General features: G+C 32.2%; 4 protein-coding genes across 10 annotated transcripts in view; 2 read left to right on the top strand and 2 right to left on the bottom strand.

The window, feature by feature from the left end:
• Positions 1–10,268, top strand: part of LOC148617450 (AKT-interacting protein homolog A-like) — a 36,830-nt gene extending 26,562 nt beyond the window's left edge. For 3 of the 4 annotated variants that reach the window (XM_088585148.1, XM_088585150.1, XM_088585146.1), the window contains 2 exons: positions 390–450; positions 7,563–10,268. In XM_088585148.1, the coding sequence (XP_088441274.1) occupies positions 390–450; positions 7,563–7,664 (163 nt within the window). In that variant the 3' untranslated portion in view covers positions 7,665–10,268. Of the gene's footprint in view, positions 1–389; positions 461–7,562 lie in introns of all 4 variants that reach the window. The other variant, XM_088585147.1, reaches the window with a different exon arrangement.
• LOC148617448 (L-fucose kinase-like) overlaps positions 1–27,130 on the bottom strand; it is a 134,051-nt gene that overhangs the window by 69,957 nt on the left and 36,964 nt on the right. The window lies entirely within an intron of this gene.
• LOC148617447 (uncharacterized) overlaps positions 12,080–27,130 on the top strand; it is a 66,776-nt gene continuing 51,725 nt past the window's right edge. For 2 of the 4 annotated variants that reach the window (XM_088585140.1, XM_088585137.1), the window contains exon 1: positions 16,756–16,959. The gene's annotated coding sequence lies outside the window, so the exon portion shown is untranslated. Of the gene's footprint in view, positions 12,204–16,755; positions 16,960–24,516; positions 24,665–27,130 lie in introns of those variants that run through there. The other 2 variants (XM_088585138.1, XM_088585139.1) reach the window with 2 other exon arrangements.
• Positions 13,125–17,240, bottom strand: LOC148617449 (uncharacterized). Its single transcript, XM_088585151.1, has 2 exons — positions 17,152–17,240; positions 13,125–15,543 (listed from the first exon to the last, which is right to left on the bottom strand). The coding sequence occupies exons 1-2, from the start codon at positions 17,171–17,173 to the stop codon at positions 14,831–14,833; spliced, it is 735 nt and encodes a 244-aa protein (XP_088441277.1). The 5' UTR covers positions 17,174–17,240; the 3' UTR covers positions 13,125–14,830.

The raw sequence follows: 27,130 nt of genomic DNA, 5'->3' as shown, positions 1-27,130 counted from the left end.
AGTTTTCCTTTTTCCTTTTGTCTACCCCGAACTTGACTTATTAAGTCTAGAAAACCAGAGGACACTTACCTTACCTGTGCACCTGATCCATCCTCCCAGCTTTTAGTGGAGTCCAACTTGCTTATTTAGTTTTGTTGCTTTGTACTTATTATTTCAGATATTTTATGTGTGTGTCAAGTGTTTGTCCCTGGATTACATTCCTTTAATTTCCACTAGAATCTTGGTTCCTTTGGTTACTTTTCATTGGCATTCAGAATTTTGCAATTCCTTGTTTTACATTCCACCCTTTCAATCAATTATTCAATAACTTAACAAACAACAAAGATTTGATATAGTACAGATGTTTGTGAAACTCTGGCTATATATTGGTACCACGTTTTCTTTTCTAGATACATACCATGGGATCCTAACATTCATGATGATGCCAGACAACAGATGATTAAACCTAAGGTAAATACAGGTAAATTACTGGTGTTTCTTTTGATCTTGGTGATGGAACCTACATCAGAGAGCTTACCTGGCTTTGGTAATAGGTATTTTTGCTTGCCTTTCACTAATCTCTGATATGTGTACCTTGTTTCAATATAGCAGGTGGTGCACAGTGAAATAATATGAAATTGTAACTTTCCAAAGCTCCAAATAGATTTCAGAAAAATGCAGCTAAAAAGGATGTTGCAATCTCTGCCTTTATCATTTTTTTGTGTGCTAGATTGGAAAAGATTAATCATTGTTCTTATATATATACAATATAGGTACATTGTCGAAAGTTGTTGAAGATATGTGATGAGGCGACGGAACGGGTAGGAAATGCGAGGCTCTGCCGACCTTTTTCCCCCCGTTCCAAGCCAAATACACATATCTTCAATAATTTTCGACAATGTACCTATATTGTTTTTATCCTGTTATATTAATAGTTTTGTGCGTGTGTACATTTTGAAAATAAAATTTTAAAATGCATATCCCCTGAGGAGCCCCGATCTTTAAACTCCAAGAAAAAAATTAATACGCATGGCGCATGACTCAGTAAACATTGAAATTCAATCCGCACCATATAATCCGTCAAAGCTGTTTGAAGAAAATAAGTAATGTATCAAAATTTATTTAATTCCAAGAGACAAATAAGTAAAATGAACAATAAATACAAATATTTTGAATGTTGTAAAGTCGATCTTAAGAACATTAAAGTTTTGAATTTCGTGAGGAAGGTGGAAGCTGACTTGTTTCTGTTTGGTATATGGCAGTAGAGTTCAGGGGTGAAATTTGTGCATTAGTTTCTTTGGGTTTGAAATATTTGTTTGAGATTTTTTAAGAAGACGAGGCAGTTGTATGGGCAGATCTATAATGTAGTGTTCCTCTGATTCATTATCTTTGGGTTTAGGCAGTAATAAATCCAAGACCATAACAGTTTCCTGGTCATTTGTCTCTTCAAGAGTTTTGTCATATTGTAATGCTTCAATTTCTTTAAGTGGGAGCCAGTTTATGTTAAATTGTGACGGACACTCTGGCTCCGAGTCCGACATGACTGAAATGACAGGGGAAGTTGTCTGCAAACTGATAATGAATCAAATCTGAACGAGATTTGGGATTTGCCATATATATGATGATGAAAAAAATACAAACAAAATCATTATTTGGTTTACATAAAATCTTTTATTTCATTCAGGTGAAAACGAAACAAAACAGCAAAAAAAAGATTAACCGGACACACAATCGCAATTTGTTTATATTGTATGTATGGTGTCGGCCATGATTAATTTATGCATACCAGAAAAAAGTAGTTCCACCAGTCACGTGAGTGGGAGGAGCCAGAAAGTTGATAATCTGCTAATGTACGGATACGGCAAAAAAATAACCGTATACCTTTATTCGTTTAACAGATAACCTCATTGCAGGATAAATATAATTTTAATGCTCCTGCAAGTACCAGTTAGAGATATTAGTTTACCTAACATGCCGCTCTGATGGTGGCTGAGTGATTAGATCACTTGACAGTTAATCCCATGATCTGACACCATATTTGTATAGAGCCCAGTAAGTGTCAACATTTCCAGGTATCTACTATAGCTCAGAACTTTGGGTTCACCTCCCCATAAACTCTGGCAAGTGTACAAAGAATGAATTGGCAAGCAAGATCACAAACACTCCCCTTGCCTTGGTGTAAACATTAATTCCATGATATAGTTCAATTTTATTGAAAAAAAACTTCAAATAAATTGTGCATTTGCAGTATTTGATACTCATTGGCAATGGAAGTTAACTTTTCAGTTCATTTCATGATTTAGGCAATTTGGTAATTGATTGAAAAAGTTGAATTATCTCCCCTCATACACTTTTATTTTTCAGAAGGACTTGAATTTGAAGTTCCTTAACCTTTAACCATTTGTAGTTAGTGTTTTGTTATAGCTTTTTTACTTGATTATTAAAGAAAGTTAAGTATCATATATTCATTAATTAAACTCAATTCTAAGTGTTTTCTACTGTTTTGAGAAGAATTAGTTCTCTCCAGTATGATATGAACTGTTTATTTAAGAAATGTATGCATAGGACATGGATGGGCTTATTTAAAGGAATGTATTATACATTAAAGGGATGAGTCACTGTGCTCATCCTAAATTTATTAAAGTATACTGAAGGTGAAAATGAATTTAGAGGCTTGTTGAAGCTGTACATTTTTCTATTGTTCCAAGGTCAAACAATAAAAGACTGACAGTGCATAAAAATCATTATACCTGTACTAGTAAATTTCCAGGATTTCGATTGACTAGGTGCATTTCTTTACTAATCCTATATACTCTGGTGTTGCTAGGCCATATACAGTGTAACTAACCATTTCTCTGTGGAATGCCAAGCACTATTTAGCTTACACAAAGTCCATTTCAAATATATCAGGGGATTACATCACTTGTTGACTTTCAGGTTTTAGAAAAATGCTTGAAATATTTCTAGTAACATGAGAAGTGTATTTTACTGAATCTACTGTAGAAAATATTGGTTTGTCTTATCGTAAATTGTATGTATATTTATCCCCAGTATATGGAAATTGATTTATATCACCATCATTTAGTTGTGACAGCATTTACAGTAAAATATAGTACCAAAGTCAAATTGTAAAATTAAAAAAAAAATGTATCTTAAAAAGCTGGTCATTGAATGAAAACAATTTTCTCAAATTCCTATCAATATCAAAACAATGCTAAAGAAAACATGACTTTTATGTTGCTTCATTTTAGACCTCTGAATGTAAAATAAACATTGGTCTAATATCTGGGATAAATTTTTATATGTTAAAACCAAGTAGATATGGAGATTTTTAATACCTGAAGTACTGAAGTACACTCTAAGGTGTACTTGAAGGGTGTACAGAGTAATGAACGTCGAAAAATTTCATAGGAATAATAGTTTTCAACACCTTTTTTTCTGAACCTTTGTATGTATTGTGCTGATTTTTACAATGTTCGTAACCACATGAGTTACAGATCAAGTTAACGTGTTGTGAGCTTGGTTGATTTTTGTAGACATGGCAGCGCTTTGATACATAAAATTTCATAGAAATAACAGTTCTTTTTAGCTTCCCTAGCCTAAAAGCCCATGTGAGCTTTCGTCATCACTTGGCATCGGTCTTTAACTTTTCTTTTAAAATCTTCTACCCTGAAACCACTATACAGAATTTGACTCAAAGAGATCTAACTTCCCTGCAAATTTCAAGATAATAGATTGACCAGTTTTGGAGTTATTGTACTTTTTTGCTGATTTTACCATATTTGACAGTTTTTGTCCATCATTTGGAAGAGGAAAGTAGATTGATGATTGATGTAAATAGATAAAATGTTCAGTATGTCAGTATCGATTTTGGTGCAAATTTCAGAGACATCTATTAACACTTCTTGGAGTTATGGCCCTTGAAAGTGTCATTTTTGACATTTTTATCAGTTTTTGCCTGTTGTTTAGAAAACGAAAGCAGATCAGTGATTAGTGTAATTTAATAAAATGTTCAGTATTTTAGTATCTATTTTTGGTGCAAATTTGAAAAAAAATTGTGTTATGGTACCAGAAAGTGTGATTTTGACCATCTGTCCAGTTTTTGCCTGTTGTTAATAAAACAATAGCAGGTTGATTATTAATGTAAATTGTAAAAAAAATAATCAAGTGTGTAAAGATCTAAGATTGAGGCAAATTTGAGAAAAGTCCATTCATTGCATTTTCATGATTTTTAGGGCTTTTAGCCTGTTTTTAGGTTAAAATAGGTAGATTGATGATTAATTCTTTTTAACAACAATTTTCAGTATCATGACAAATATCATTTGTGCAAATTTGGTCAAAGGTATTTGACCATTTTTAGTTTTAGCATGTATTCAATTTTTTAAAAGTATTAAACTAGATGAGGGATTCAGGCTCTTGAGAGCCACTTGTTTCTGAACCCTTGCAGATATTGCATTGCACTGATGAGTCTGCAGATTTATATGGACTCTTTTGAAAATTTCATAGAAATAACAGCTAGTTTTTTTGGCATTTTTTTCTGTTCTTTTTTAAGTTTTTTCTCCATCTGAACATGAAAAGACCAACAAAACTTGGACTGTCAAAATTTTCAAAGCCTTGGCATGATGGACTTGATAAAACATGATGGCCTCAGGAGGCAATTTAAGCTTCTGATTGGCCAGTTTTCAAAGATCAATTTCTCTTAAACCACTGGTGCTAATGTCTTGAAATCTATTAGGGTTACTGACTTCAATGCCTTCTATAAACAATTCACTTATTGTGTGGCTTAGGTGGCTGCAGCCACTCAAATTTTCCATTTAAACCCTATTTGGAAACACATTTTGGCCTACACATATATCTTTTCTTTTACTAAGCCAATACTGACCAAACTGGGCAGAAATGACAAAAGGGAAAACTTTAAAATCTGATAAAATTTTGGTTCAGCTTGATCAACAGAGATGGCCTACAGTGGCCATTAAAGCTTTTCATTATCAAATGATGTGACCATATTCATATAAATGTTTTAAGAATCTCTTGTTGTTCTTTTGTTGACAAAAGATAATTTTAATAAAGTTATTTTGTATGAGATTAGAATTTTATCTCGTAATTGATTACATTATGATAAAAAAAATGTTAACCATGGTTCAAACGAATGCATCCAATTCAGAAATGCATAAATAAATATCTTAGTCACAGTCCAAAAATATGACCATGTCATAGGTTTAAAAAATAAGGAATTTCCATATTGAATAAAGAAACATAGTATTTTTATGCTGTTATGGTTGTAAACTTTAAAATTTAAGCACATCTTGTTATATAATTGCCACTTCCTTATCCTGGAACAAATTTACATTGTTTGTATCCATTTTGTCACATCATACAGTGTATCAACTTAACAAAACCTTTAATACAGGTATAGTGTAAAGGTCAGGCAGACAGGAATCATTCCTGCTTGATTAATGTTTTCTCTTTCTTCACTTGCAGTGGTTTGGTTTGTTTAAAAAAGCTTTCTAAAATTAAGGCCATAAGTTCATTTGATGGAGGTGAAGTTAGAAATTAGTTATAGCACTATAAAATTCAATATGTAAAGAACTAAAGATATTTTATATATTAACAACTGTGATATATATATATATGACCTTTTCCCTATGTCTTTTCTTCATTATACAATGAATTATAATTTAGCTACTAAATATTTAGAAGATTTTATATGATTTTTATTGGTATATATTTACTTGAAAATTTAATTCATCCCCTTTGGACCTCCTGATACTGATAATTAACAGTATTTGAATATTTTAGCCATGGACTTTGATGAATGAGAAGTTAAATGTATATATGTTTGTTATGACGTATCGAGGTCTTGAGATGGTAAAAGCCCATTGGTTTAAAGTAGGTCAGGCCAATCAAAAAAGTCACCTAGGGTAAAAAATCATGTACAATATTTACTTTCGTTCAGTCAGTAGGCTGTGTTATTGAGTTTAAACTACTTTAGAGATTTAAGGATTTTGCTAAGTAAATAAATGGCAGATATTTTCCTGAGAAAGGAACTGTTTAAAATAGTATTTTGTTGATTTAAAGTTTGGTATTTAGACTCCTGTTTCTGATTCAATATGAATGTTTTAAAGCCCAAGGGATATAAATGAAAGGGATTTTATCTTCTTGTCTGAGTCATTATGAATCAATTCCTAGTTCATTATTCTCTCACACAATATGTTCAACAGAACATTATGTTATACTCTCAGTCAGAATATAGTCTTTAATTTGGTAAACAACATTTTTGTGGTCTGGAGTTTTTTTGTTACCTCATAAATCAAAGTTGTATGGTAAAACTTTAGAAATGATTACATATTCTTTGTTCAACAATCCATAAACTCTGATATTCTAACTTCATACATTTAGCTACATTTACAGTGGATGGGCTCTATCTTTCAAAAGTCCACATTCATTTTTTTTTGGGGATAAAAGTATTATCACAGTAAGTGCTATTGAAATACAAAACTGTAGAGGTTTAGTTTTTTCAGAGGGAATTTCACATAAAACAGTACCATTTTCCATAGAAACAGCCTGCATTTATCTGTGTAATATGCCTTACTAAAATTATTTTGATCTGTTAGAAGACGAAGATTGTCAAATTAATAGTTAATTTGTTAGCCTACTAATTTCCCCTTATTTTCTGGTGGCAGTAAAAATTTTTATTATGCCCCCGCAACGTTGGGGGGCATATTGTTTTACCCCAGTCCATCTGTCCATAATTCCGTCCGTATGTAAATTTCAGTGTAATTCCGTCTGTAATTCTGCCTGTCCCATAAGTTTTCCACACTTTTTTTGAAAATCCTTGAAGATATTGAATTGATTTTTTATATGTGAGTCTTTCATGATTAGTTACAGATCGAGTTAAAGTTTCGTTCCGGCTCGCTGAGTTTTAAGAAAATTATGGGTCCTGGACTTAAAAAAAAATACATGGAAATAACAGCTTTCCGCACTTTTTTTGTAAACCCTTGAAGATATTGAACTGCTTTTTGGTATGCGAGTCTGTCATGATTAGTTACAAATCAAGTATAAGTTTCGTTCTTCTACGCTGAGTTTTACCAAAATAATGGGCCCTGCACTTTAAAAATTGTATTGAAATAATAGTTTTTCGCTTTTTTTTTTTTTTGTAAATGCTTGAAGATATTTTACTGGTTTTTGGTATGTGAGTCTGTTATGATTATTTACAGATTCAGTTTAAGTTTCGTTCAGCATGCTGAGTTTTACTCAAAACTACATGCGGGGGCATCATTTGTGTCTCACAGACAAAATAACACATCTGACAAAGTGCTTTTTTACAATTATGAGTTATGATATAGCTGTATGAAGGTTAAATACAGGGGCATCACTTTATCTAGTTTTTCTTGTTTTCCCATTCCACTTATTCATTTTATATTTCATATTGATTTTTGTTCAACTTTTTCTTGTATTGACTATATTTGAAATATTTGCAACTGGATGTTAAACAGAATAATAAACAATTAATCAATCAACTTAAATTTTGTATTGAAAGTTCCAACATTGTCTTATTTTACCTTTTTCTTTATTATTTTTAGACAAAAGGAAGTGAAAGAGATACCCAAACACGAAACAGTGGTCTTTCTTGGATGAAGAATGGTAGTCTACATATTTTATCCAAAGAAGATTCAGGACTGTAGCCTAAAATTGCCCTTGTCTGCATGAATGTGATGTGTTCATTTTCAGTTTTTTGTGTTTGTATTGTGTATTTTATGCATACACTGTGGTGAACTAGATTATTTTTTGCAAAGAATGATGTGGAGGAGGAAATGCTCCTTTCTGAATTGATTAATATAAAATTAATCTGTATATTTTATACAGGAGCAACTGCTTAATATTTGTTTTATGGAGGATTTACCTCAAAAACAAATGTGATAAAAAAAAAGGCAAGGCTACTATTCATGTTAAAAAAGCAGTAATTGGCCTTATTACAAAATGTTCAAAAGTGGAAAATGAAAAAGATGAATTACTGAAGACAAAGGCTGGGATAAAAAAAATTTCCCCACTGACAAACCTACCTGTTGTTTCCTTAAAAATCAAATAGTTGCTCCCCTATCAATCTAAAATCATGTTAAAACCATGTTAGTGTCAAAGGTGAAGCTTCTGATGCCATAAGTAACTGATACATGTATCTGTCAAACTTAAATGTGTAAGTGATATAAAATGGAGAAAAAAACATAAAAGCAAATATACAATAACTTAACAATGTAACTTTAATGGCTTTTTTTCACCAGTAACTAATTTTTATGAAGTTTCACTGTAACATTTGAATGTCTGTTGAATGTGAACCAGAATTTGGAGACTTCAAATGAAAGCTCTTTATTTTGATTTGAATGAGCAAAATTTGGATCCTGTAAAACAACAACACAACAATAGAGTGATATCTGTGTTCAGCTAAATTTTTACATTTTTAATCTATTTTTAACTTAATATATAATAAATCATAACCATTAAGTACAGTATCATTATTTTTTCTCTGCTTACAATTAATCATTTGACCTCATTTTGAAAATACTGATGTCAAGCACTGATTGTTATATTGAATATGTTCATTGTATTGATAGAAGTGATAGTCTACAGCTAATTGTGCAGATCTTATTCAAACCCATTATACCAGTAGTTTTGTCTATTTTTAACCATATATAGATCAATGCTATTCAGACAGAAAATTTTCAATCCTTGATTACATGGACTTTAATTATGGTTCATTTATTTGCAGTTTGAGGTTGTGACATGCCTTTTCTCACTGCCTAATGACTTTTGTGTTTGTTTTTTTTTTTGTTTTTTTTTTATCTTTGATCAGTATGGTTGGGTTTACATATTTTGACATTCCTTGTTGTATATTTTAATTGATATCATATTTCATGACATTTGACGAGCAAATGTTTAAATATTCACTCCCTTGTGTATGGTTCACTCCCTTGTGTATGTTTTTTATGCCATTAATGTTATTAAGCCTGTCTTCTGTCTTAAATTCATTGTAACATGTTTTTAGTTAAATGTCAGTTTTCTGTAAGTCATTTAACTAATGCTATAGAATAGTGAAGCTGAGGATTGCTGAGTAGAAAGACATCTTCACAGTGGATGATCCAGGGGATTGGCTTTGAGATTGGAACTCACCACCCCTTTTTTGTTGAAAACTTTTGTTAATTTTGTGCACAACTAGGACAAAAACTAGCAAATGGTATGCCATTGCATCTTTACATAAAACCAGTTGTAAGATTAGTTACTTTGGTGAATTGAAATTTTGTCAAGTTAGTTTACTACATTACAAAAGGATGAAACTCTTTACTATAAATCACACATGTACTGTCAGTGACTGTTTGCTACTTGAAAATTAAGAATCATTATGGATGATTTAAGGTAAACCATACTTTGTACATTCTGAATACTAAACTACTGACTTTCTGTGTGTTCTATCAAACAAAAATTACACATTTCCATCTTTAATATTTAAATCATTGTCGTTAATTTGCAAAATGTAGAAAATTTATCTGTGACTTGTATGAGATATCTGAATGCCTTGTATGTGGAACAGATTAATTTGAACTGTTTTAATTGAATTAAGCAGTATGTGTTCTTTCATTACAACTGGTGCTTTATTTAAGGTCATTAGATTAAAATTAAATTAAATTTTATCTACTCTAGTAAATTGCTTTTAATGAATTATTTTTTCAGGCATACATGTGCAACTTGGGGGTAAAAATAAAAAAAAGTCCTGATGATATCAATATCAACGGATGATTTGTTAATTTTCCAATATTTTGTCCTATGACTTGAATTTTTTCATTAAAACCTTAAGCATCTAAAAGAGATAACTATCAATCATGTTTGATTAGAGAACTGCCATACTTCCAGACTAACTATTACATGTATATTCCCTCCTTTATGTTGCTCTAGAAATCAAAACACAACTGATGTGTTTGTACAGGTATGTTATTTATGTTTGCATTTTGTGATTGTGTAAGTATGTTTAGAAATAGATTTTAATCATTTGTAAGGGGTACACTGGTGGAAATAATCTAGGTTGTATATACAGTTATTTATGATATAAACTACATGTAATAGATTTGTTAAATTAAAGCAGGTGCATATGAATTACTGACAAATATTTAAAGTTTTAATAAGTCCACTATTGTTATTTATTTTTAGAAATAGGAATGTATAAGATTTTATGCAATAAGTCCAATATTGGATTATATGTAATTGAATGAACATTGTTGAAATTAAAATGATATATACAATTTTAAAGTCCTTTTAATTTGTCCTAATTCTGTAGGTTCTAGTTACCATTATGTTTATTCTGTATATTTGATTTTACTTTCTTTTTAAAAATTAATATTGATAACTGAACAGTAGTTGTCCTACTCATGGTAATAAACAGCATAATTGATAACTTGTTTGTCATAGATAGTTCTGAGTCTTAAGTAAGTGATTTCTTTCTATTCTTTCATGATAGTGCAAGAATCTCTTTTAGATTGGCAGCTTTGCCTCCCCTCTCTCCTTTGTTTTAACAGTTTTTTTCTTCTCAGATGCTGTAGTGGCCTTCACCTTTAGTGTCTTCTTAGCAGTTACAGCCTTTGGTAACAGCCTTCCTCTTCTCAGATGCAGTAATAGCCCTTACTGTCTCCTAGCAGTTACAGCATACAGTAACAGCCATCCTTTTCATAGATGCAGTAATAGCCTCCAGTTGCAGCCTGCAGTAAAAGCCTTCTTCACAGATGCAGTAATAGCCTTCACTGCCTCCATAGCAGTTACACCTTGTAGTTATAGCCAGGTGTAACAGCTTACCTCTTCTTAGGTGCAGATACAGCCTTCACTGCCTCCTTAGCAGCTACACACTACAGTGACAGTCTTCTTCTTCTCAGGTGCAGTAACAGCCTTCCTCTTCTAAGATGCACTAATAGCCTTCAGTATTTTCTTAGCTTCTCAGATGCAGAAATAGCCTCAGTATCTCCATAGCAGTTACAGCCTATAGTACCAGCCTTCCTCTTCTCAGATGCAGCAACAGCCTTCAGTGTCTTCTTAGCAATTAAACCCTGCAGTGACAGTCTTCCTCTTCTCAAATGCAGAAATAGCCTCAGTATCTCATTGGCAGAAACAGCCTTCCTCTTCTCAACAGAGTATTAGCCTCCACTGTCCCTTTGGAGTAAGTTTTGATGGAAGCAAGGCTTTCTTAATGCTTGAAAAGTTTGGTTGCTTATATAGTAAACCACTAGAAGTCATTGGAGCCTTCTTTTAGCTCCCTTGTCTTTCCTGGGTTCACCACTGTTGGGTAAAATCTTCCTCATTGAAGTATAGAAAGAAATCATCTAATTGGCACAATTGGTGCCCATCAGGATGTCTTGTGTCTGTTGAAACATGTAGCTACTTAACAACAAATATGTTGCAAATCAGAATGATTGTCATTTGTGTACCTGCTATTGGATTCAAATATTTTTGGTTGAAATTGGCTACTAAGAATTCTTTATGCAGGTATTCTGAATGAAAAGCATGAGCTATGCCATTTTACATTTACTTGATCGGACCTGCCCACAACTGTTATTTTTTTATTTTAGTTTCCTGCTTCAGAAAAATTATTATAGAATGTGTTTGAAAACCTTATAATACTATTTATTTTGAAAGGTCTGAGGCTTATTAGTTGTTATATACAGTGAACAGTACCATACATAGCACACATTTTACCTCTTTTCTTGTCTCTTAATTCATTTGCAGGAATATTATGGTTCTACAATGTTTTTTTCCCCCATTGTGCTTTAGAGATCTTGCTAAATTCAGAAATAAATGTACTATTGGAGTACTGTGTCAAGATGTAACAACCTCTCTTTCAATCTGCTAATGTGTTAAGCAAACAAATCAATGGCTTACCTCGTTTAACCTCATTCAAAGAAAGCCAAATGACATAACAAGAAGATGGGATAGAGGTAATGTTTTCACATAAACAGTATATGTTGGCAAAGTGTTATGAAGTAATTAGCACTGCAGTGAATGGGTTAGAAGATTTAATGCACACCCACCGGTATTGTTGTACCAACATATATATCGGTCAAGGTACCAAATGTTTATATACATGTACCCCTTTAAACTAATAGTCTTTTGATATCATCTGTCGAGTAACTAGTGTACATTTTTAAAGTGCAAACTGTCTGGGTGCGTTAATTTGTCGGGAATTTTTAGGGGTAAGTAATTAGTTACTCTGATTATTTAGTATATGTCAAATGACTTAAGATTAGTTGTTACATTAGAAAACGATTATAACGCAATGCCTGACAATCAAAATCCATCGCGTAACACAGCCACATGGTTAAAAGGTTCACCACTTTTTAGTTCCTCTTGCCTTAAGGGTCGCGTGAGCTATTGCCACCACTTTACAATTTTTCAAAACTCTTTTTCTCCGATCACTACTTGACAAATTAGAACCAAACTTGGTTTGAATGTTCCTTATGGTGTTCTGCACAGAACTGATATGTGTTGATTATTAGTCCGTCGAAAAACATGACCGCCGTGTCTGATGATAGGACGTAGGGGTCAGACAGAAGTTTCCGCTTATGTCTCCAAAATTGTTAGGTTTAGCCAACTTCTGTCAAAGTGTAAAATGTTCGAGACATGTAAATCTGTTAAGTCATGTTGGAGTTATTGTTCTTTTTCGAAAATTTCCACCTAAGAAACTACTGGACAGAATTTCATGAAAATTTATCTGATTGTTCATTAAGTATGAGCGTTAGAATTATTATCCCAGATGAAAACATGGCCGCTTTTACAAAAAATAGAATGTTGCTTATAAAGACGGGTGCGCGATGCTGGCTCTTTAGAGCCTTTAGTTCATAATTAAACTTCTTTGCGATGCTTAAATGTTATGTAATACACGTAGTAAAAATTGTTAATTAGTAAACAGAAGTTATCTATTAGTATAAAATGCATGGCTCATAAGTGCATATTTATAAGCCGCTTTAAATGTGCACTTAAGACTTGCATGCATGTACAAAATGTACCAGGCATACGTAAGCTATCATTGCCAAGCGTAGACTGAAAATGCCACGAGTAAACTTTCTTTTTACCACGGAAACTGATAAACACTAAAACAAAACAAAAACAATCACTTAAATTATATTTTGATTTTATTTCATAAAATATTGCATTATCACAATTGTTCTTTGCTACTGACTATGGCGACATTTAAATTACTGGCATAACTAAGAAATGAGTATTATATGGCGAAATATTCCTTATGATTTTCGACCGACTTAAAACCGAGCAAAACTGGAAGTCCGGTCGAAATTTATATAAAATTAGCTTTCATGTGAATTTCACGTAAAGATTTAACATGTTGGAAATTCACATTTTCTGAACAAAAATGCCATAAAAGTGATAAAAACTAACACCATATACTTGTTGTTATTCTACCATCAATTGTCAATCTTTTTCATTATCAATTAATCTGGAAAACTACAACTTAATTGTAATTTAATTTTCTGTTTCAATCACATGTACCAAATTAAGGTCTGTGTTTTTAAGAACCAGTCCATATAAAATTCAGGAAGTAGACGTTCATTATGCAGAATTAAAACTAACATTGATTTTTTTACTGAGACAAACTTTTCAGACCTGCAATTTTTTAAACAAGTTAAAAACATAATTTTTCTACAAATAAACGGTTAAATAAAAACAATACCAGTTTTAGATATTGTCAATTTCGATATGCTGTACACGTGTTTCAAGGAGTAACCTCTAAGCAGCAGCATTAAAATCAAATATGTAGATCATAATCAAAATGTTAGTTGTATACAAGAATTACTCAAAACGAAAACTATCGAAAGAGGAGGCCAAATCCATCACCCAGAGGTTAATGCTATATAAAGCTGAGAAAAACACACATTCTTTTCCACAGTATTGTGTTCAACAAAATTTGGTTTTCCAAAAAGATTCCATTGCCCCCTCCCCCGAAAATCAAATGGCTGCGGCCTGAAGTCTTCATTGAAGATGGTAAAATGACATGAGAACAATGAAGTCCTTATTAGAAAATATCTGTGTTGAAAACAGTCATAGTTTTGTGCACAAACGGTCTATAATTGCTTTAAAGGCAGGGTCGGGTCCAGAAATTTATATAAAATCAAATCAAATCAAATAAATAAATCGCCCTTTCAAATATAGACCTTTCACATATATAAATCATGTTGGTGACAGAATAATTTAACGTTTCATACTAATATTTTTGTCCTCAGTTCTAAATATCGTTTCAAATTTAGAAGCCAGTAATTTCAACAAGTCCGAAAGGAGCAGTGTGTAATAAATATACATGTACTAAAAATATTTGTTCATCAGAACTCTTTGGGAATTTTACATTATCTGATACATCTGTAAACAGAAATTTTATAGATTTCAAGTTCACTATACAATTTGATATAAAATAAACTCTCTGATTCGAAGTATAAAAAAATACATACTAATTGAGAAATCATTGATAGAAAGGTCGTAATTTTTATTTAAAAAAAAAAAACAGAAAAAACTTGATATTCTCTTCAATGTTGTTCAATTTGCTTTTAAATATTTTTTTATTTATTTATTTATTTATTTATTTTTTTAGAAATTTCGCCTTTGATATCTAATTTTAAATGTTGAACCTATTCTTGCAACTTACAACTTATTTATTTAAGCATTTAATAAAAGGAGAGCCTTGGAAACCAGTTTTTCACTTTTGTCCAAATTGTCCGCCAATCCCGGAGCCTCTCCTCTCGATCCGCCACTGCCATGCCTGTATTGGTTGTGTACAGTACAAACCTTGTGTCATGAAACCTTGTTTTTTGCATCATAACTTATTCTGTCCTGATACGTATAACAAATAGTCAACAATCAATGAAGCTCTTGGAGAAAGCCAAAGACAGTCAAGTGTTTGATATGCTTCTGGAGAAAAATAAATACGTTTTTTTGAATCTTGGTGAAGTATCACGGCCACTTGTAGACAGTAAATTGCAGTAAAACCCCAAGTCCGAGTTGAAATACCATCAATCATGTCGTGAAAAGAATAAATCGAAAAGGTTTGTCCCTCTTCCCAAGCTTTGAAATCTGACAGAGTGTAGTCATCCTTTAGAAATCTAGACAACGGAAGTTTGAACACTCTTTGGACTTCGTGTTTGTTCACAGATAGCTCAAACCTTTCCCGTATTACTCCTACAACGACTGAAACGATTTTATTTGGTCGGACAAATGACACCGGGAGGACAGAAATGACCTCCACCTTTTCTGAATCAAGGCCTATTTCCTCCTTTGCTTCCCGGAGTGCCGTTGTTATATCATCGTGATCTTCTGGGTCTTGCTTACCACCTGGGAATGCAACATCACCCGCCTGTGATCTCATATGGCTGGCTCTTACGGTCAGTAGTACATGCCACTCTTGCTGGCACTTGAAAAGAGGGACTAAGACACTAGCTTTTTCGAATTGGTTGGGTATTTCAAGTTTTCCGTGTTGTCTTATATCGTATTGTAGGAAACGCTTTCGGACTTCTTCTGTAGGTATATCCTCTATAAACGATAAAACATAGTATGGGATTGTTGTCTTACATGGTATTGTCGGAAAAGCCTTCGGACTTATTCCGTATAAATATCGTCTTCAAAAGATAAATCATAGTAGAAATTTTAATGACTGTCCTTGGGAAACAGCTTGGTGAATTAGAAAAAGAAACTCTAAAAAATCGTTTGCATGCAGTAGGGAATCCAGAAATTTTCAGAAGGGTTCTTTATCAGTTACCCAATGTTTTGTTTTTTGTTTGTTTTTGTTTTTTTTTTTTTGTTTTGTTTTTTTTTCTAAAAAAAAAGTGAAAAATAAGCATCACACCCATGCACCTAATAACGAAAATATGCATCATATTCACCAAATATTGTAAAAAGCTTTATTAAAAATATTTAAATACTTTAACATGAAAAATAAATCATTAAATAATCAATTTCACTCTGTCCCCTTTTGGTTTAACCAGAAGCCTTATCATTTCTTTCTAACTAAACGAATTTGCAAATCTTAGTGGGAATTTGCCTAATTGTTGATGCGTGGCTGCCATATATTGGGTAAAGACAAAAATGCAAATTGTGCAGCCCGTCACACTGTCAAGTGAGAGGTTGATCATGAATGGAGCAAGTTATATAAGGATCGTCGGTGAACCAAAATTGAGTGACTTTCGCTAATTTTAGCTAATCTGAAAGTTTAACGAACAAACTTAGGATGCCTGTCAAATTGATTTACCATTTGAAAAATATATAGAGAGTAAAGCATCCCCAGACTCATTTTTTGTAGGGAATTCTTGTAAATTTCATGCAAATTTTGGCGGATAGCATGAGACGCCACTTCTGAATCTTCTGGAACCCAACTCCCTCTGAAAAATTTCAGGATTTGTCCCTGCGCCTTTAGGAAAATTAGTCTTCAATATATCTTTATTCTTCTGAACTCTACGGGAAGAGTACAGCCAAATATGAATTCCAATTAGTTATTCCAATTCAGAAGATAATAATCCCAACAATTTTGGGATAACTCTATTTGATTTTTATTTAATTAACAGTAAATTCATGACCTTCAAAATATCTGAAAGGAAATTTAATTGTTGACCGCAATTTTCATTTTGCTTGGCCTGTACTACTAACCGAGATTTTTATATTAATTGACGTCAGCGGTCTTTAAATATAGACCAATGAAATGTGGCAAAAACAACACGTCCCACAAAATATTAACTCAGTGGTGGATAAATCACGAGGTATTCCGAATTGAATGGTAGCAGCGGGTGGAAACAAAAGAAAACAAGCTCCTGATTATTCTTATTTTTTTCCAATTGAAAATAAAGAGGAGTACTTATATATAACCACAAAGGAACATTCTCGAACAGACTTTTGTTCTCAACATTGATCACAATGCTGTTAAAGATTAATTCGCTGCAAATTTCAGTAAACAAGGTAGGGACCTTGGTCATTATAATTCAATATGGCGCCTGTCTGGGTTTGATCCTACATTGTTTCATTATATTATACATCAAATTTACAATGTGTCATCTTGCAAACGACTGTGTGATTGATTAACATAAGTCTGTGCCATATAAAGAATGTGCATGAAGTCCGTGTAAGCTAAATGTATTAAAAATATCTTACGCCCATTCATATCGTCCTGCATGTGATCGGCGAAACAAACCGAGTTCTGCCGAATTGTAGGGGATTCCCCTTAGTGCAGAAACAGTAGAAGTTATAGGTCATGTGTACTGTAAGATACCATTGCATGGTAGATCTGGTTTTATTGTTTACTTTTGGCAAGAACATTTTTGTGTCTATTACATTCTTACAGTGTATTAAAATTTTGTATAAATTTGTAGTCTATTGTAAAAATCATACATTTACATGTACAACTTGTACAGTGTACATGCTACTTGAGTTACAGAATATTCTTAGGCCCTGCAGTTGGCTGTTACAATGTTACACTTGTATGTCACTGTGACATTCTGACAAATGAAAGATAAAAGAATTTAAAACCATAAATATGTTCAAAGAACATACAGTCATCAGGAGAAAAGTCTTTGGTCATTAATCAACAAACGTTTTGTGTGAGCAAGAATATATTACAGTGGGTACACGTATATCACTACATGTATCCTTCATCTTTCATTTGAAAGAGGGTTGTTGTTATACTTTCTAATTTGATGTACTTCAAAGCCACAGCCAATTGTTCTTAAACATACAATGTATAACCATCTACGGTTATAAACACATAATGTATGAGTACATATTTATGACAGTCTTATTTCCAATATGGCATTGAAAGAGTAATCAAGGGAACCAAGATTCTAGTAGAAATCAAAAGAATGTAATCTAGGGACAAAGACCAGACATGGAAAACAGACACATACAACAAAGAACATAAAATAACCAAAATAATACATACAAAGTAACAAAAGTAATGAGCAACTTGGACTCCACTAAAAACTTGGAGCATGGACCAGGTGTACTAGTAGGGTAAGCGTCCTCTTCTTTTCTAGAGACCCCTGTCAAATAGCTCATAAAAAAGTGGACACATTGAACAAATCGGTATACATGGTGCAAGTGGATACACTATAAAGATCCACAAGTTCATGTTGATGACCATAAAATTTCTTTAGTGATGACTTCAGTCTTGAAGCAACATACATGTAACCTTGTTCTGAAGCCTATTTGTTAGAAGACAATTGAACTGCTATAATCACACAAAAATAAACAAAAAACTGAACTAATTTTAAAGTCAACCAGAGGAGCACTGACCGTAAGGAATTGTAAGATGTCTAGCCCAATAAAAAAAAAATCTGCATAGTTATGGTAAGCTATGAGCATTACTTATGAGTTGTGATATGAAAACTCCATATGCAGGTGCTAAAGGGATGTTGCCATACATTGTAGACGAAAGGAAAGTTGACAATACGGAATGAAAAGTCTTCATGTTTGTTGTATAATTTAGTCAATAGATTTCCTTTACCATTGATCTCTAAGTGTAGGTCAAGATATGAGGCTTACTTCACAGTGTCCGTAATATCCTTTATCTCAGTTTCTTTGAGGTAGATCAGGGCTCTCAAGCTACTTGAGAATACATGCACACAATAATCAAGCATTTTTTAAATATTTATTTTCTTTATATATTTTCATGTATATCTCCAAAATTGTTAGGTGAAGCCGAATCTTATCTCTTGTTGAAAGGATCCACATTATAAGACCTGAAAAGTCGGCAGTGGGTCAAGGTTGTCAGATGACTCCTTTTTGGAGTTATTGCATTTGAGAGATCAAAATTTTGTTGTTTTTTGTTCACAGTTTTTAGCCAATATCTTGAAAACAATAATTTATAAAAAGAATCTTTCAGTTGATGAAATGATCCTTATGACAAGTCCTACCAAAGTCTTCTTTGAGTCAAATTTGTTGGACAACCCCTTGTTAAGAGTTATTGCCATTGAAAGACAAAAAAATAAAGCAGAAAAGCGATTCAGGCTCCTGGGAGCCTCTTGTATTGTTTTGTTTGACACAACATTGTTTCACTATCTGGTTATACAAAATGTAAATTCTGATGATGTGTTTTACTGATAACATCAACACTATCCAGGAGATAAGAGCTCATATTGACATCTGAACAGATTGTATGGGGTGAGTTGAATATGATTGTACTGTATAAAATAGTACATTGTACACCTGAAATATTTCTAGTAGACAAGATATGAAAGTGAAATAGCTGATTGATGATGATGCATGTATAAATGTATGAATCAAATGTACAGACAGCCATTTGGCAAATACATGTATTGTACAGTGTACATGTACATACTGTACATGTACATGTATATTGGCAGGGTTTATTCTTGAGATTACTTGGTGTTGCCCACAACTTGAAATTTCAGTAGGCAATCTGTACATGTATTTTGTATTCAGTGTATAAATTGTCTGTGTTTTAGTAACCCTAATCAGAATTATGATACATTTAGCCAGTGATTGGGATAACTGTGCGCCATGCACCATAGTCACATTTCCTCTTAAAATGGTGCATTGAGTGACCAAAGTGCCACATCATGTGCACGCAATAAGTTTCAATCATTGATGGTGGAGTATTGTCCGCTACTTGTTGCAGATAAAAAGGCATGAACATGTCTTTTAACAAGGTTTCAATTACATGTAGCTACAGGTTACAGACCACCAATTCAACCAATGAACATTTGGAATGTATGCAAAAATAGTCCTACACAGAAATTACCCCTGTTCCTCATAGTGCTGTGAAAAAAGTTCTCATTTTATTTTAAAAATTTCAGAAAGGAAAAATATTTCTGTACAATGTATATTGGGAAATTAGCATAGAAGCCTATGGGAAGTGGAATTAGTGGTTTTTAGCCTTACATGTGGGTGTTTTGGGGTACCAGTATTGTATTGCATATCCCTTAGTGTGTGTACGTCAAAACATGGATGCTATAAAAATATAGTGCATTTTCTTTTTGCCTCTCTACAAACTAATGTTTTGTCAAAAGATATGAACAATGACTTATAAAATAGAGCAAACATCACACTGTAAGATGAAGAACTTTTTTAAAAGAAAATCTAACATAATAACATAAAAATGTTCCACTGGAAAGGTTGGTTTGGTGAGTGCAAAACGAAAGTGAAAGTAGGGAAAATGGCTATTTATAGTTCAAGACTACTTTTCTGTCTGATCTTCGTGGACTCGCCCTATTTTCTTTGCAGGAAATTATTTTTTCACATGTCCTTAGAAATGCTACATAAGTGAAAGTTTTATTGAATCAATTTACATATTTTTTTTGAAAATCCTAAAAATATGCACTTCACTATAGAAGTCTATGGGAAAATTAATATGATACTGAGACCTTGCTCTCCACATTTTTTAGGGGATTTGAGGACCGGGGAATGAAATGGTTCTTCGTTATGATTTGTTATGATTGCATATTTTTATCATTTATGTGCTTTAAAGAAAGAACAATAAATATTGTATTTTTAAAGAACTTAAATAACACGATAATATCAGATAAGTGTACTGGTGGTCCCATTTGAAATTGAAATTGTCACCAAAGTATTTTTTTAAATCTCGACCCAAAACAAAACAAGTTACCATACCTGAACTGATCCGTGCAACAAAAATTGTAATTGGTCATTGGTCACCGATCATTTTCCGGTCAGTCATCGATCAGTCAAACTCATCAATTAAATCAGTGATTTCATACGGTTTTTATTGTCTTCTTTGTCAATTTTACACGTATTTACATTATGTAAAAGGATTAATTTTAGGAGGGCCTGAAGAAAAGATCATTTTTATGGGTTATCCTTAAATATTCCATTTAAAATGTTCAAATCTGACAGAATGTCATTTTCAACTTTTCAGTAATTCCATAATCCCTTTCTGCTAACCTTCAACAAACATATATATACATCTATTTTTGAAACAGTGATTATACATAGTTCATTTTTCTAACAGTAATGTATATTTTATAAATGTGTGCCAAGAAGAAAAAAATGTACTTATTGATTGCCAAGAAGCATGGGAAGTATTTTGTGATTTTTGTAAGTAAAGTAATCAAAGGGCAACATCTTGTTTTGTTATCTTTGGCAGAATCTCATTTGGATTGTTAGTAAATATCATGTATGATGTATGTCCTGTAGGTTATCGACCCACATGAATTCTCTCTAAGTAGTCATAATACATTTACATTGTACATACATGTATTACCTGCAACACCTGTATTAAATTACATCTACAATGCACTTACCAGTAAATGGACTAATAGTATGACATTCAAGTTGACATACTAATGATTTCAGTGTAAAGTGCTGAGTTGGTGTCCTAATGAAATGCTCATATTAAACAATTATTCCCAAGGTCCACCAGACCAAATGAAATGTCCAGTATCAACAATCAAAATCCATCGCCTAACACAGCCACATGATTAAAAGGTTCGCCCCCTTTTTAGCTCATTTGGCCTAAAAGGCTATGTGAGCTTTTTTCATCACCTGGCACCTGTCATTGTAATTTGTTGTCCGTTGTTAACTTTTCTTTTAAAGTATTCTCTGACACAACTTACATGTTACATAATTTGATGAAACTTGGTTACAATCATCCTTGGCATATCTACTCCCAAAATAGTGTCTGTTAAGGTCCCTCGCCAAAAAACATGGCAGCTGTTACTAAATATAGAACATAATGGTATCACCTTATATTTTTGTTTACAATGTATTTCTCAAAAACCATAATGGATAAAAGATATTTGAGAATATTAGGCTCTTTGGCACGAAGAGATTTTAGGTCTCACTAACCACTTCCGGGTCAAATGGCCACCCCCCTATGTAGTACCAAAAACACACTGAACCTAGATATATGCATTGTAAGTGCATTATTTGTGTGTATTATGATTAAAAGTAGTCAAAATAAAGCTGAGAATGTGTACTTTAAAATCATATATGTAATTAACTACAAAAGTGTATGAATATTGTTTACATGTGTGAGTAATTTGCCTCCATGCTGTCAGTTAGCAGAACAGGTAAAAATGTGGATTTCCAGTATTATTTATGAAATAAATTTTGTGAAGAATTTCTACAATTATCGTACCATTAGCATAATGATTTTGGAAGCCTTACTTTCCAAGCTTCGCAACGGTATGCTTTAGATATCATTTGTCCTGGAAATTCACTGTGAGACTTTGAAAATTACTTTTTTAACATGTAAAGTAATGGAAACGTTAGAAGTGGTTAGTGAGACCTTACAATGTTGGAGTTATTGCCCATTTCTTTTGTTGATTCTAACTTTTGTAGGCAGTTTTTGGTGCAAATTTTAGAAAAATCTGTTGTCACCTCTTAGAGTTATGGACCTTGAAAGTGTCATTTTTGATGTTTTTATCAGTTTTTGCCTTAGTATCATTTACATAACGAAATCAGATTGATGATTAATGTAATATGATCAAATGCTCAGTATTTCAATATATCTATTTTTGGTGCAAATTTCAGAAAAATCTGTTGACACTTCTTGGAGGTATAACCCTTGAAAATGTCATTTTTGATGTTTTTATCAGTTTTTGCCTATTATTTAGAAAGTGAAAGCAGATATGTTGAGAAAATGTACATTATTTCATTATTTATTTTTGGGGCAAAATTCAGAAAAACATGATGACACATCTTGGAGTTAATGCCTTTGAAAGTGTCATTTTTAAAGTTTTTATCAGGTTTAGCCTATTTTAAGAGAAGGAAAGGAGATAGATGATTAATGTAATTTGATAAAATATTCAGTGTTTCAGTATCTATTTTGGTGCAAATTTAGAAGAACCTGAGTTATGGCACCAGAAAGTATCATTTTGACCATTTATAACTCCTTCAAAACCGCTGCATTATTACAATTGTAGTTTTTTTTCCAATTTTAAGCCTTTAATGAGAAACCAGCTTTACCAAAATTCTGCCCAGGTCTTGTAATAGTTGTACATGTAGTAAGAATATACTGGGTTAGATTGCACTGCTTGTAACTGTTGAGGTACAATGTAAAACACACCTGTTTCACTTCAGTGAACATTGTTATGCCAGTCTTCGAATTCTACCGAATATATATATGGGAATACCTATTAAATTTTTGCAGCTTAAACTACATTGTAGGCCTTGTTGGGTCATTGTACATGCTGTAGACAGATACAAAAAAAAATAATAAGCATAATATATAATGTACTGCTTTAAATTGATGCCATTGCTATTTCAGTAAGGTAGGATCTGTATATACATGTACAATATTTAATTTTTAAGCTGAATAGAAGAATAAGATTGTATGTGGCATGAATAAAAATGTCTTTTAAATTGCTTTTAATAATAGTAAATTATAAAAGCCTACAAGACAATTAATTCATAGTACAAAAGTAGGTAAATCATGATATTTCTTTTAACAGGACAATGACGACTAACAACCCCTTCATCAGCTATTTTCATAGCCACATGAATTATGTAATAATTATGAAGTGAGAAACGTGTGGATGTGTGGTAGGGTTTTACAATATAAAGTGGTTTACCAATGTTTTTATCGGTTTGATTTGTCAAATTATACAAAATCCCTTTATATACTGAAGTGCTTTTTCAACAATTTATCTGAATGGAGTTCGATTTTAATTATCTGCTAAAATTAGCATATTATGAATTGAATTAACTTTCTGCAACCAAGGCAGTCTGAAATGGATTTATTCTTTACATGGGGTATACTGGTATATTTAAGGAATGAATAGTATATTGAAGGAATGTTGTTTTTTTTTTAACTTAGATGATAGTTGATGTGTTAAATTATGAAAATTATATGTATTTGATTTATGTCAAACTTAGAATGGTCTTATTTGGCAGACATAGGCCATGCTCTGTGATATTTTTCAATTTTTTTGGATATGTCACATCATAAATTGTGTTTTTGACCCTACAGTTGTCATAACATGTTAAAAAAACTGCATGCATGATCTGCATATTTATTGTGCCAAGTACTTTAACCCATTTGATAATAATATTAAAGTGCTTTGATTAAAGAATAGAATTTATGCCAAAGAAAATTGTATAGATTTTGCATGTATGTACATGTAATTGGGTCAATTATATCTCAGTATCACCTATGGTCCATACATGTACATATACATGTAGCCCCCTACACCAATATTCTTCAGGTGGAATTTATTTAAAATTTTTAATAAATTAAATCAGAATGCTATATGTATCATCAACCTTTCAGATAAGTGTGTAAAGTAAGGATGACAGACTAATATTGTAAGAGTAATCTCCCTTGGAATCTGAAATTACTTAAAAACACACAAGTACTCTAATGATAATGCTTACATTTCTCAATAGAATTGGATATATTGACACTTTATCACAGGAATGGAGGTACATTTGTATATTGTACCCTTTACTTCCTGGTTCTTCAATTCAAAGTTGTGTATAGTATACCAAAAAATGGCATAATTGATATGTTTTATTTCTTCCTGTTTCCTTTTGCATACATGTAGTTCATCTAGCTTTAGTTTATCATGTGATTAATCGGCTGTTATGATCCAAGTTAACAGTTTTACTAGATTTGACCTGTGAATGTTTAAGCAAAGAATTCAGTGGTATTTGGTTTCTACAAATGTATATTAGCTTAAATTCTTTGCAGGTTAGTTAGTAAATTATGCTACTGTAAAACAATTGGTAGTCACTGTCAGATCTGTATTTAAATGTAAAACTAATAAGCTTAAATTTATGCCCTAGGAACAAGTACCAGCATATGCTCTTGATCCTAAAATTTTATTTAGATTGGTCAGAAACTAAAAACATATACCATTACTGGGTCAAAATGTACTGTAGATCTTGCATGCCCATCAAGTTGGACAGCTGTGAATTCTTTAATTTTTGGCAAAATAACTTCATGTTTGTTTCAGGAAGTCACTAAAAACTTTTCAGTTGTTTAATGGTACCACCCAGTCATCATCGTTGTTGTCATCTGTTAACTTTAGTTTATTTACATTGTTTTTAGGAACATGGCGAAGGACCCTATAGTTTTTGGAGGTTCTTTCCCCATCCTTTTAGAAATAAGAGACTAATAGTGGGAAGATTGGTATTTTCATTAGAATTGACAGACAAAGCTTATTGTTGATTCAATTTTGAAGATTCAATCTCTTCCTTTTGAAATTCTGTACTAAAATTTGTTTACAAGGTAGGCTTATCCTCAACTGTTACGAAGTTAAAGTGGTATAAAATTTGGCCATGCAAAGAAAAATCAACTTCATTCCTTTCGCTCTCAATTGGATTCTTTTAATGGATTCCTTATGAAAATCCCTGCATGTGTTTTTCAACCAGATTTCAGGTATCTCTGAGGGTTTTTGAGTTTTATGGGGTTGCAGTGGTCCCATTCCAAAAGATCAACTTCATATACAACCACAAATATTTTTTTTGCGATCATATACATGTAATGCTATATAGAGAAATTTTAATCACATAAAACTCAGCTCCATATAAATTGATTAAAAATTGTTATGTGGCATCATACAGAGGAGTATTGTATATATAGCACAACAATGCATGTAGCTTCATGTTTATGAAAGTCATGGATTTACATCTTTTTAACTAGGTATTGGACCTTCCAATCTTAACATGTTGAAAATTCGTGCTTTTTTTTCTCCAAAATTGCCTAACTTGGATGAAGTGGTTGCCAAGTCACCTGTTTATACTCCCACTTGGACTTGTAAAAATGATTTTGATGGTGTATCTTTAGAACTGCTATCAGGCTCAGTCTACATGAAAAAAAAAAAAGGGAGAAGTGACTTTTAGTTCTTGCATGCTGCTGTTATTTCGTCATATGTATGTTAACAAAATACATGTATGTCATATATTGAGGTCATTGAATAATCTCAGTAGACATGATGCCATCTTCCTCTTTATTCAGTTTCAGAAAATAATAACCAAATCTGTTGTATATATGAATATCAGAAATCTAAAGGTCATTATTTAGATAGACTTACATGTAGTTCAGTCGTATTAAAGATTTAGTGTATTAAGTCTTCTTTATGGTATTTATGCGGTGAGTTCAAATCTTTAAAGGTTGAGGAACTTTATGGACACTGAAAACCTGGCTTGACTACTTAGATGTTATAATTCACTTGCATAACGTGGTACTCTATGTAATATGTCATATGAATGACTTCATACTTGTACATGTAATTATGTTTTAAGAGAAATTATTTGTACATGTAATTATGTTTTAAGAGAAATTATTTTTAAATGAGCTATTCTATTTTTGTCAAAGGATGCTATACTTAACAGTATGACAAAAATGTTTAAATCAAGACTCAAAAACAGTATGCTGAAGATGTCACAAGTTCTCTTATGCTGACCACTTTACATGCTTTCCAGTGGTAAAGACACGACCTGTTCTATTATGCTGAATAAGTTATATAATCTACAGTTTAATAGAATTGCTTTAGTTTGGTCTTGTCTTGTAATTGATCACTTCAAAAAATTGTCTAACAACAGCAGTGAAATAGAAACAAAATTTTTAGGACTTTAGAACTGATATTGAATTTCAGAATTTTTTCCACTAGCTAAATTTGTCAAGTACTGAAAACTTTACACTCGCTAAATTTAAGTTTTTTGCTTTTATTTCTGGATTTTACCTATGTTACATTAAGAATTCCACTAGCAAATTTTAGCAAGTGGAAATAAGTTCTACTAGCAAAATTAAATTTCAACTTGCTTGTAGCAAGTATTTCCCCATAAATTTGATGACTGTGTTTTCTTATGCTTGTTAGCTGTCTACATTTGAGTTCATTTACTATGTTTAGTAGAATTGTATAAAAAATCAGCCAAATTTTAAACTTATCAATTAAGTGATTGCTTTGGTTAATGTAAACATGTAAGCTGTTATTAGGGAAATGTGTTTCAGCAAAAATCTCAGAAATTTCTATCAAGTGTTTCAGCAAAAATCGGGAAAATAATTGATTATAATAGATTAATATGACTAGTTTTAAGAGCATGTGATGTTTATATATAAATATTGACTGCTGGACTGAGTCATCTGTTATTATTGTAAACAAATACATATTTAAAGTATACCATCTTGTCTTTATTTTTTATTACAATGAAG

This window comes from Perna viridis, chromosome 5, assembly GCF_037379345.1.
Source record: "Perna viridis isolate PV_CMFRI_1.1 ecotype Kerala chromosome 5, ASM3737934v1, whole genome shotgun sequence".
NCBI lineage: Eukaryota > Metazoa > Mollusca > Bivalvia > Mytilida > Mytilidae > Perna > Perna viridis.
The sequence above is the reverse complement of the archived record's forward strand: the minus strand, read 5'-3'. Positions and strand labels throughout refer to the sequence as shown.

What these genes read in the sequence shown, in the direction of transcription:
- LOC148617449 (XM_088585151.1), bottom strand. Translation starts at nt 17,173, where the DNA reads ATGCAGGACGATATGAATGGGC. An exon ending in GCAGGACGATATGAATGGGC is followed by an intron (nt 15,544 to 17,151) that starts GTAAGATATTTT and finishes TATCGTTTATAG; the next exon opens with AGGATATACCTACAGAAGAA.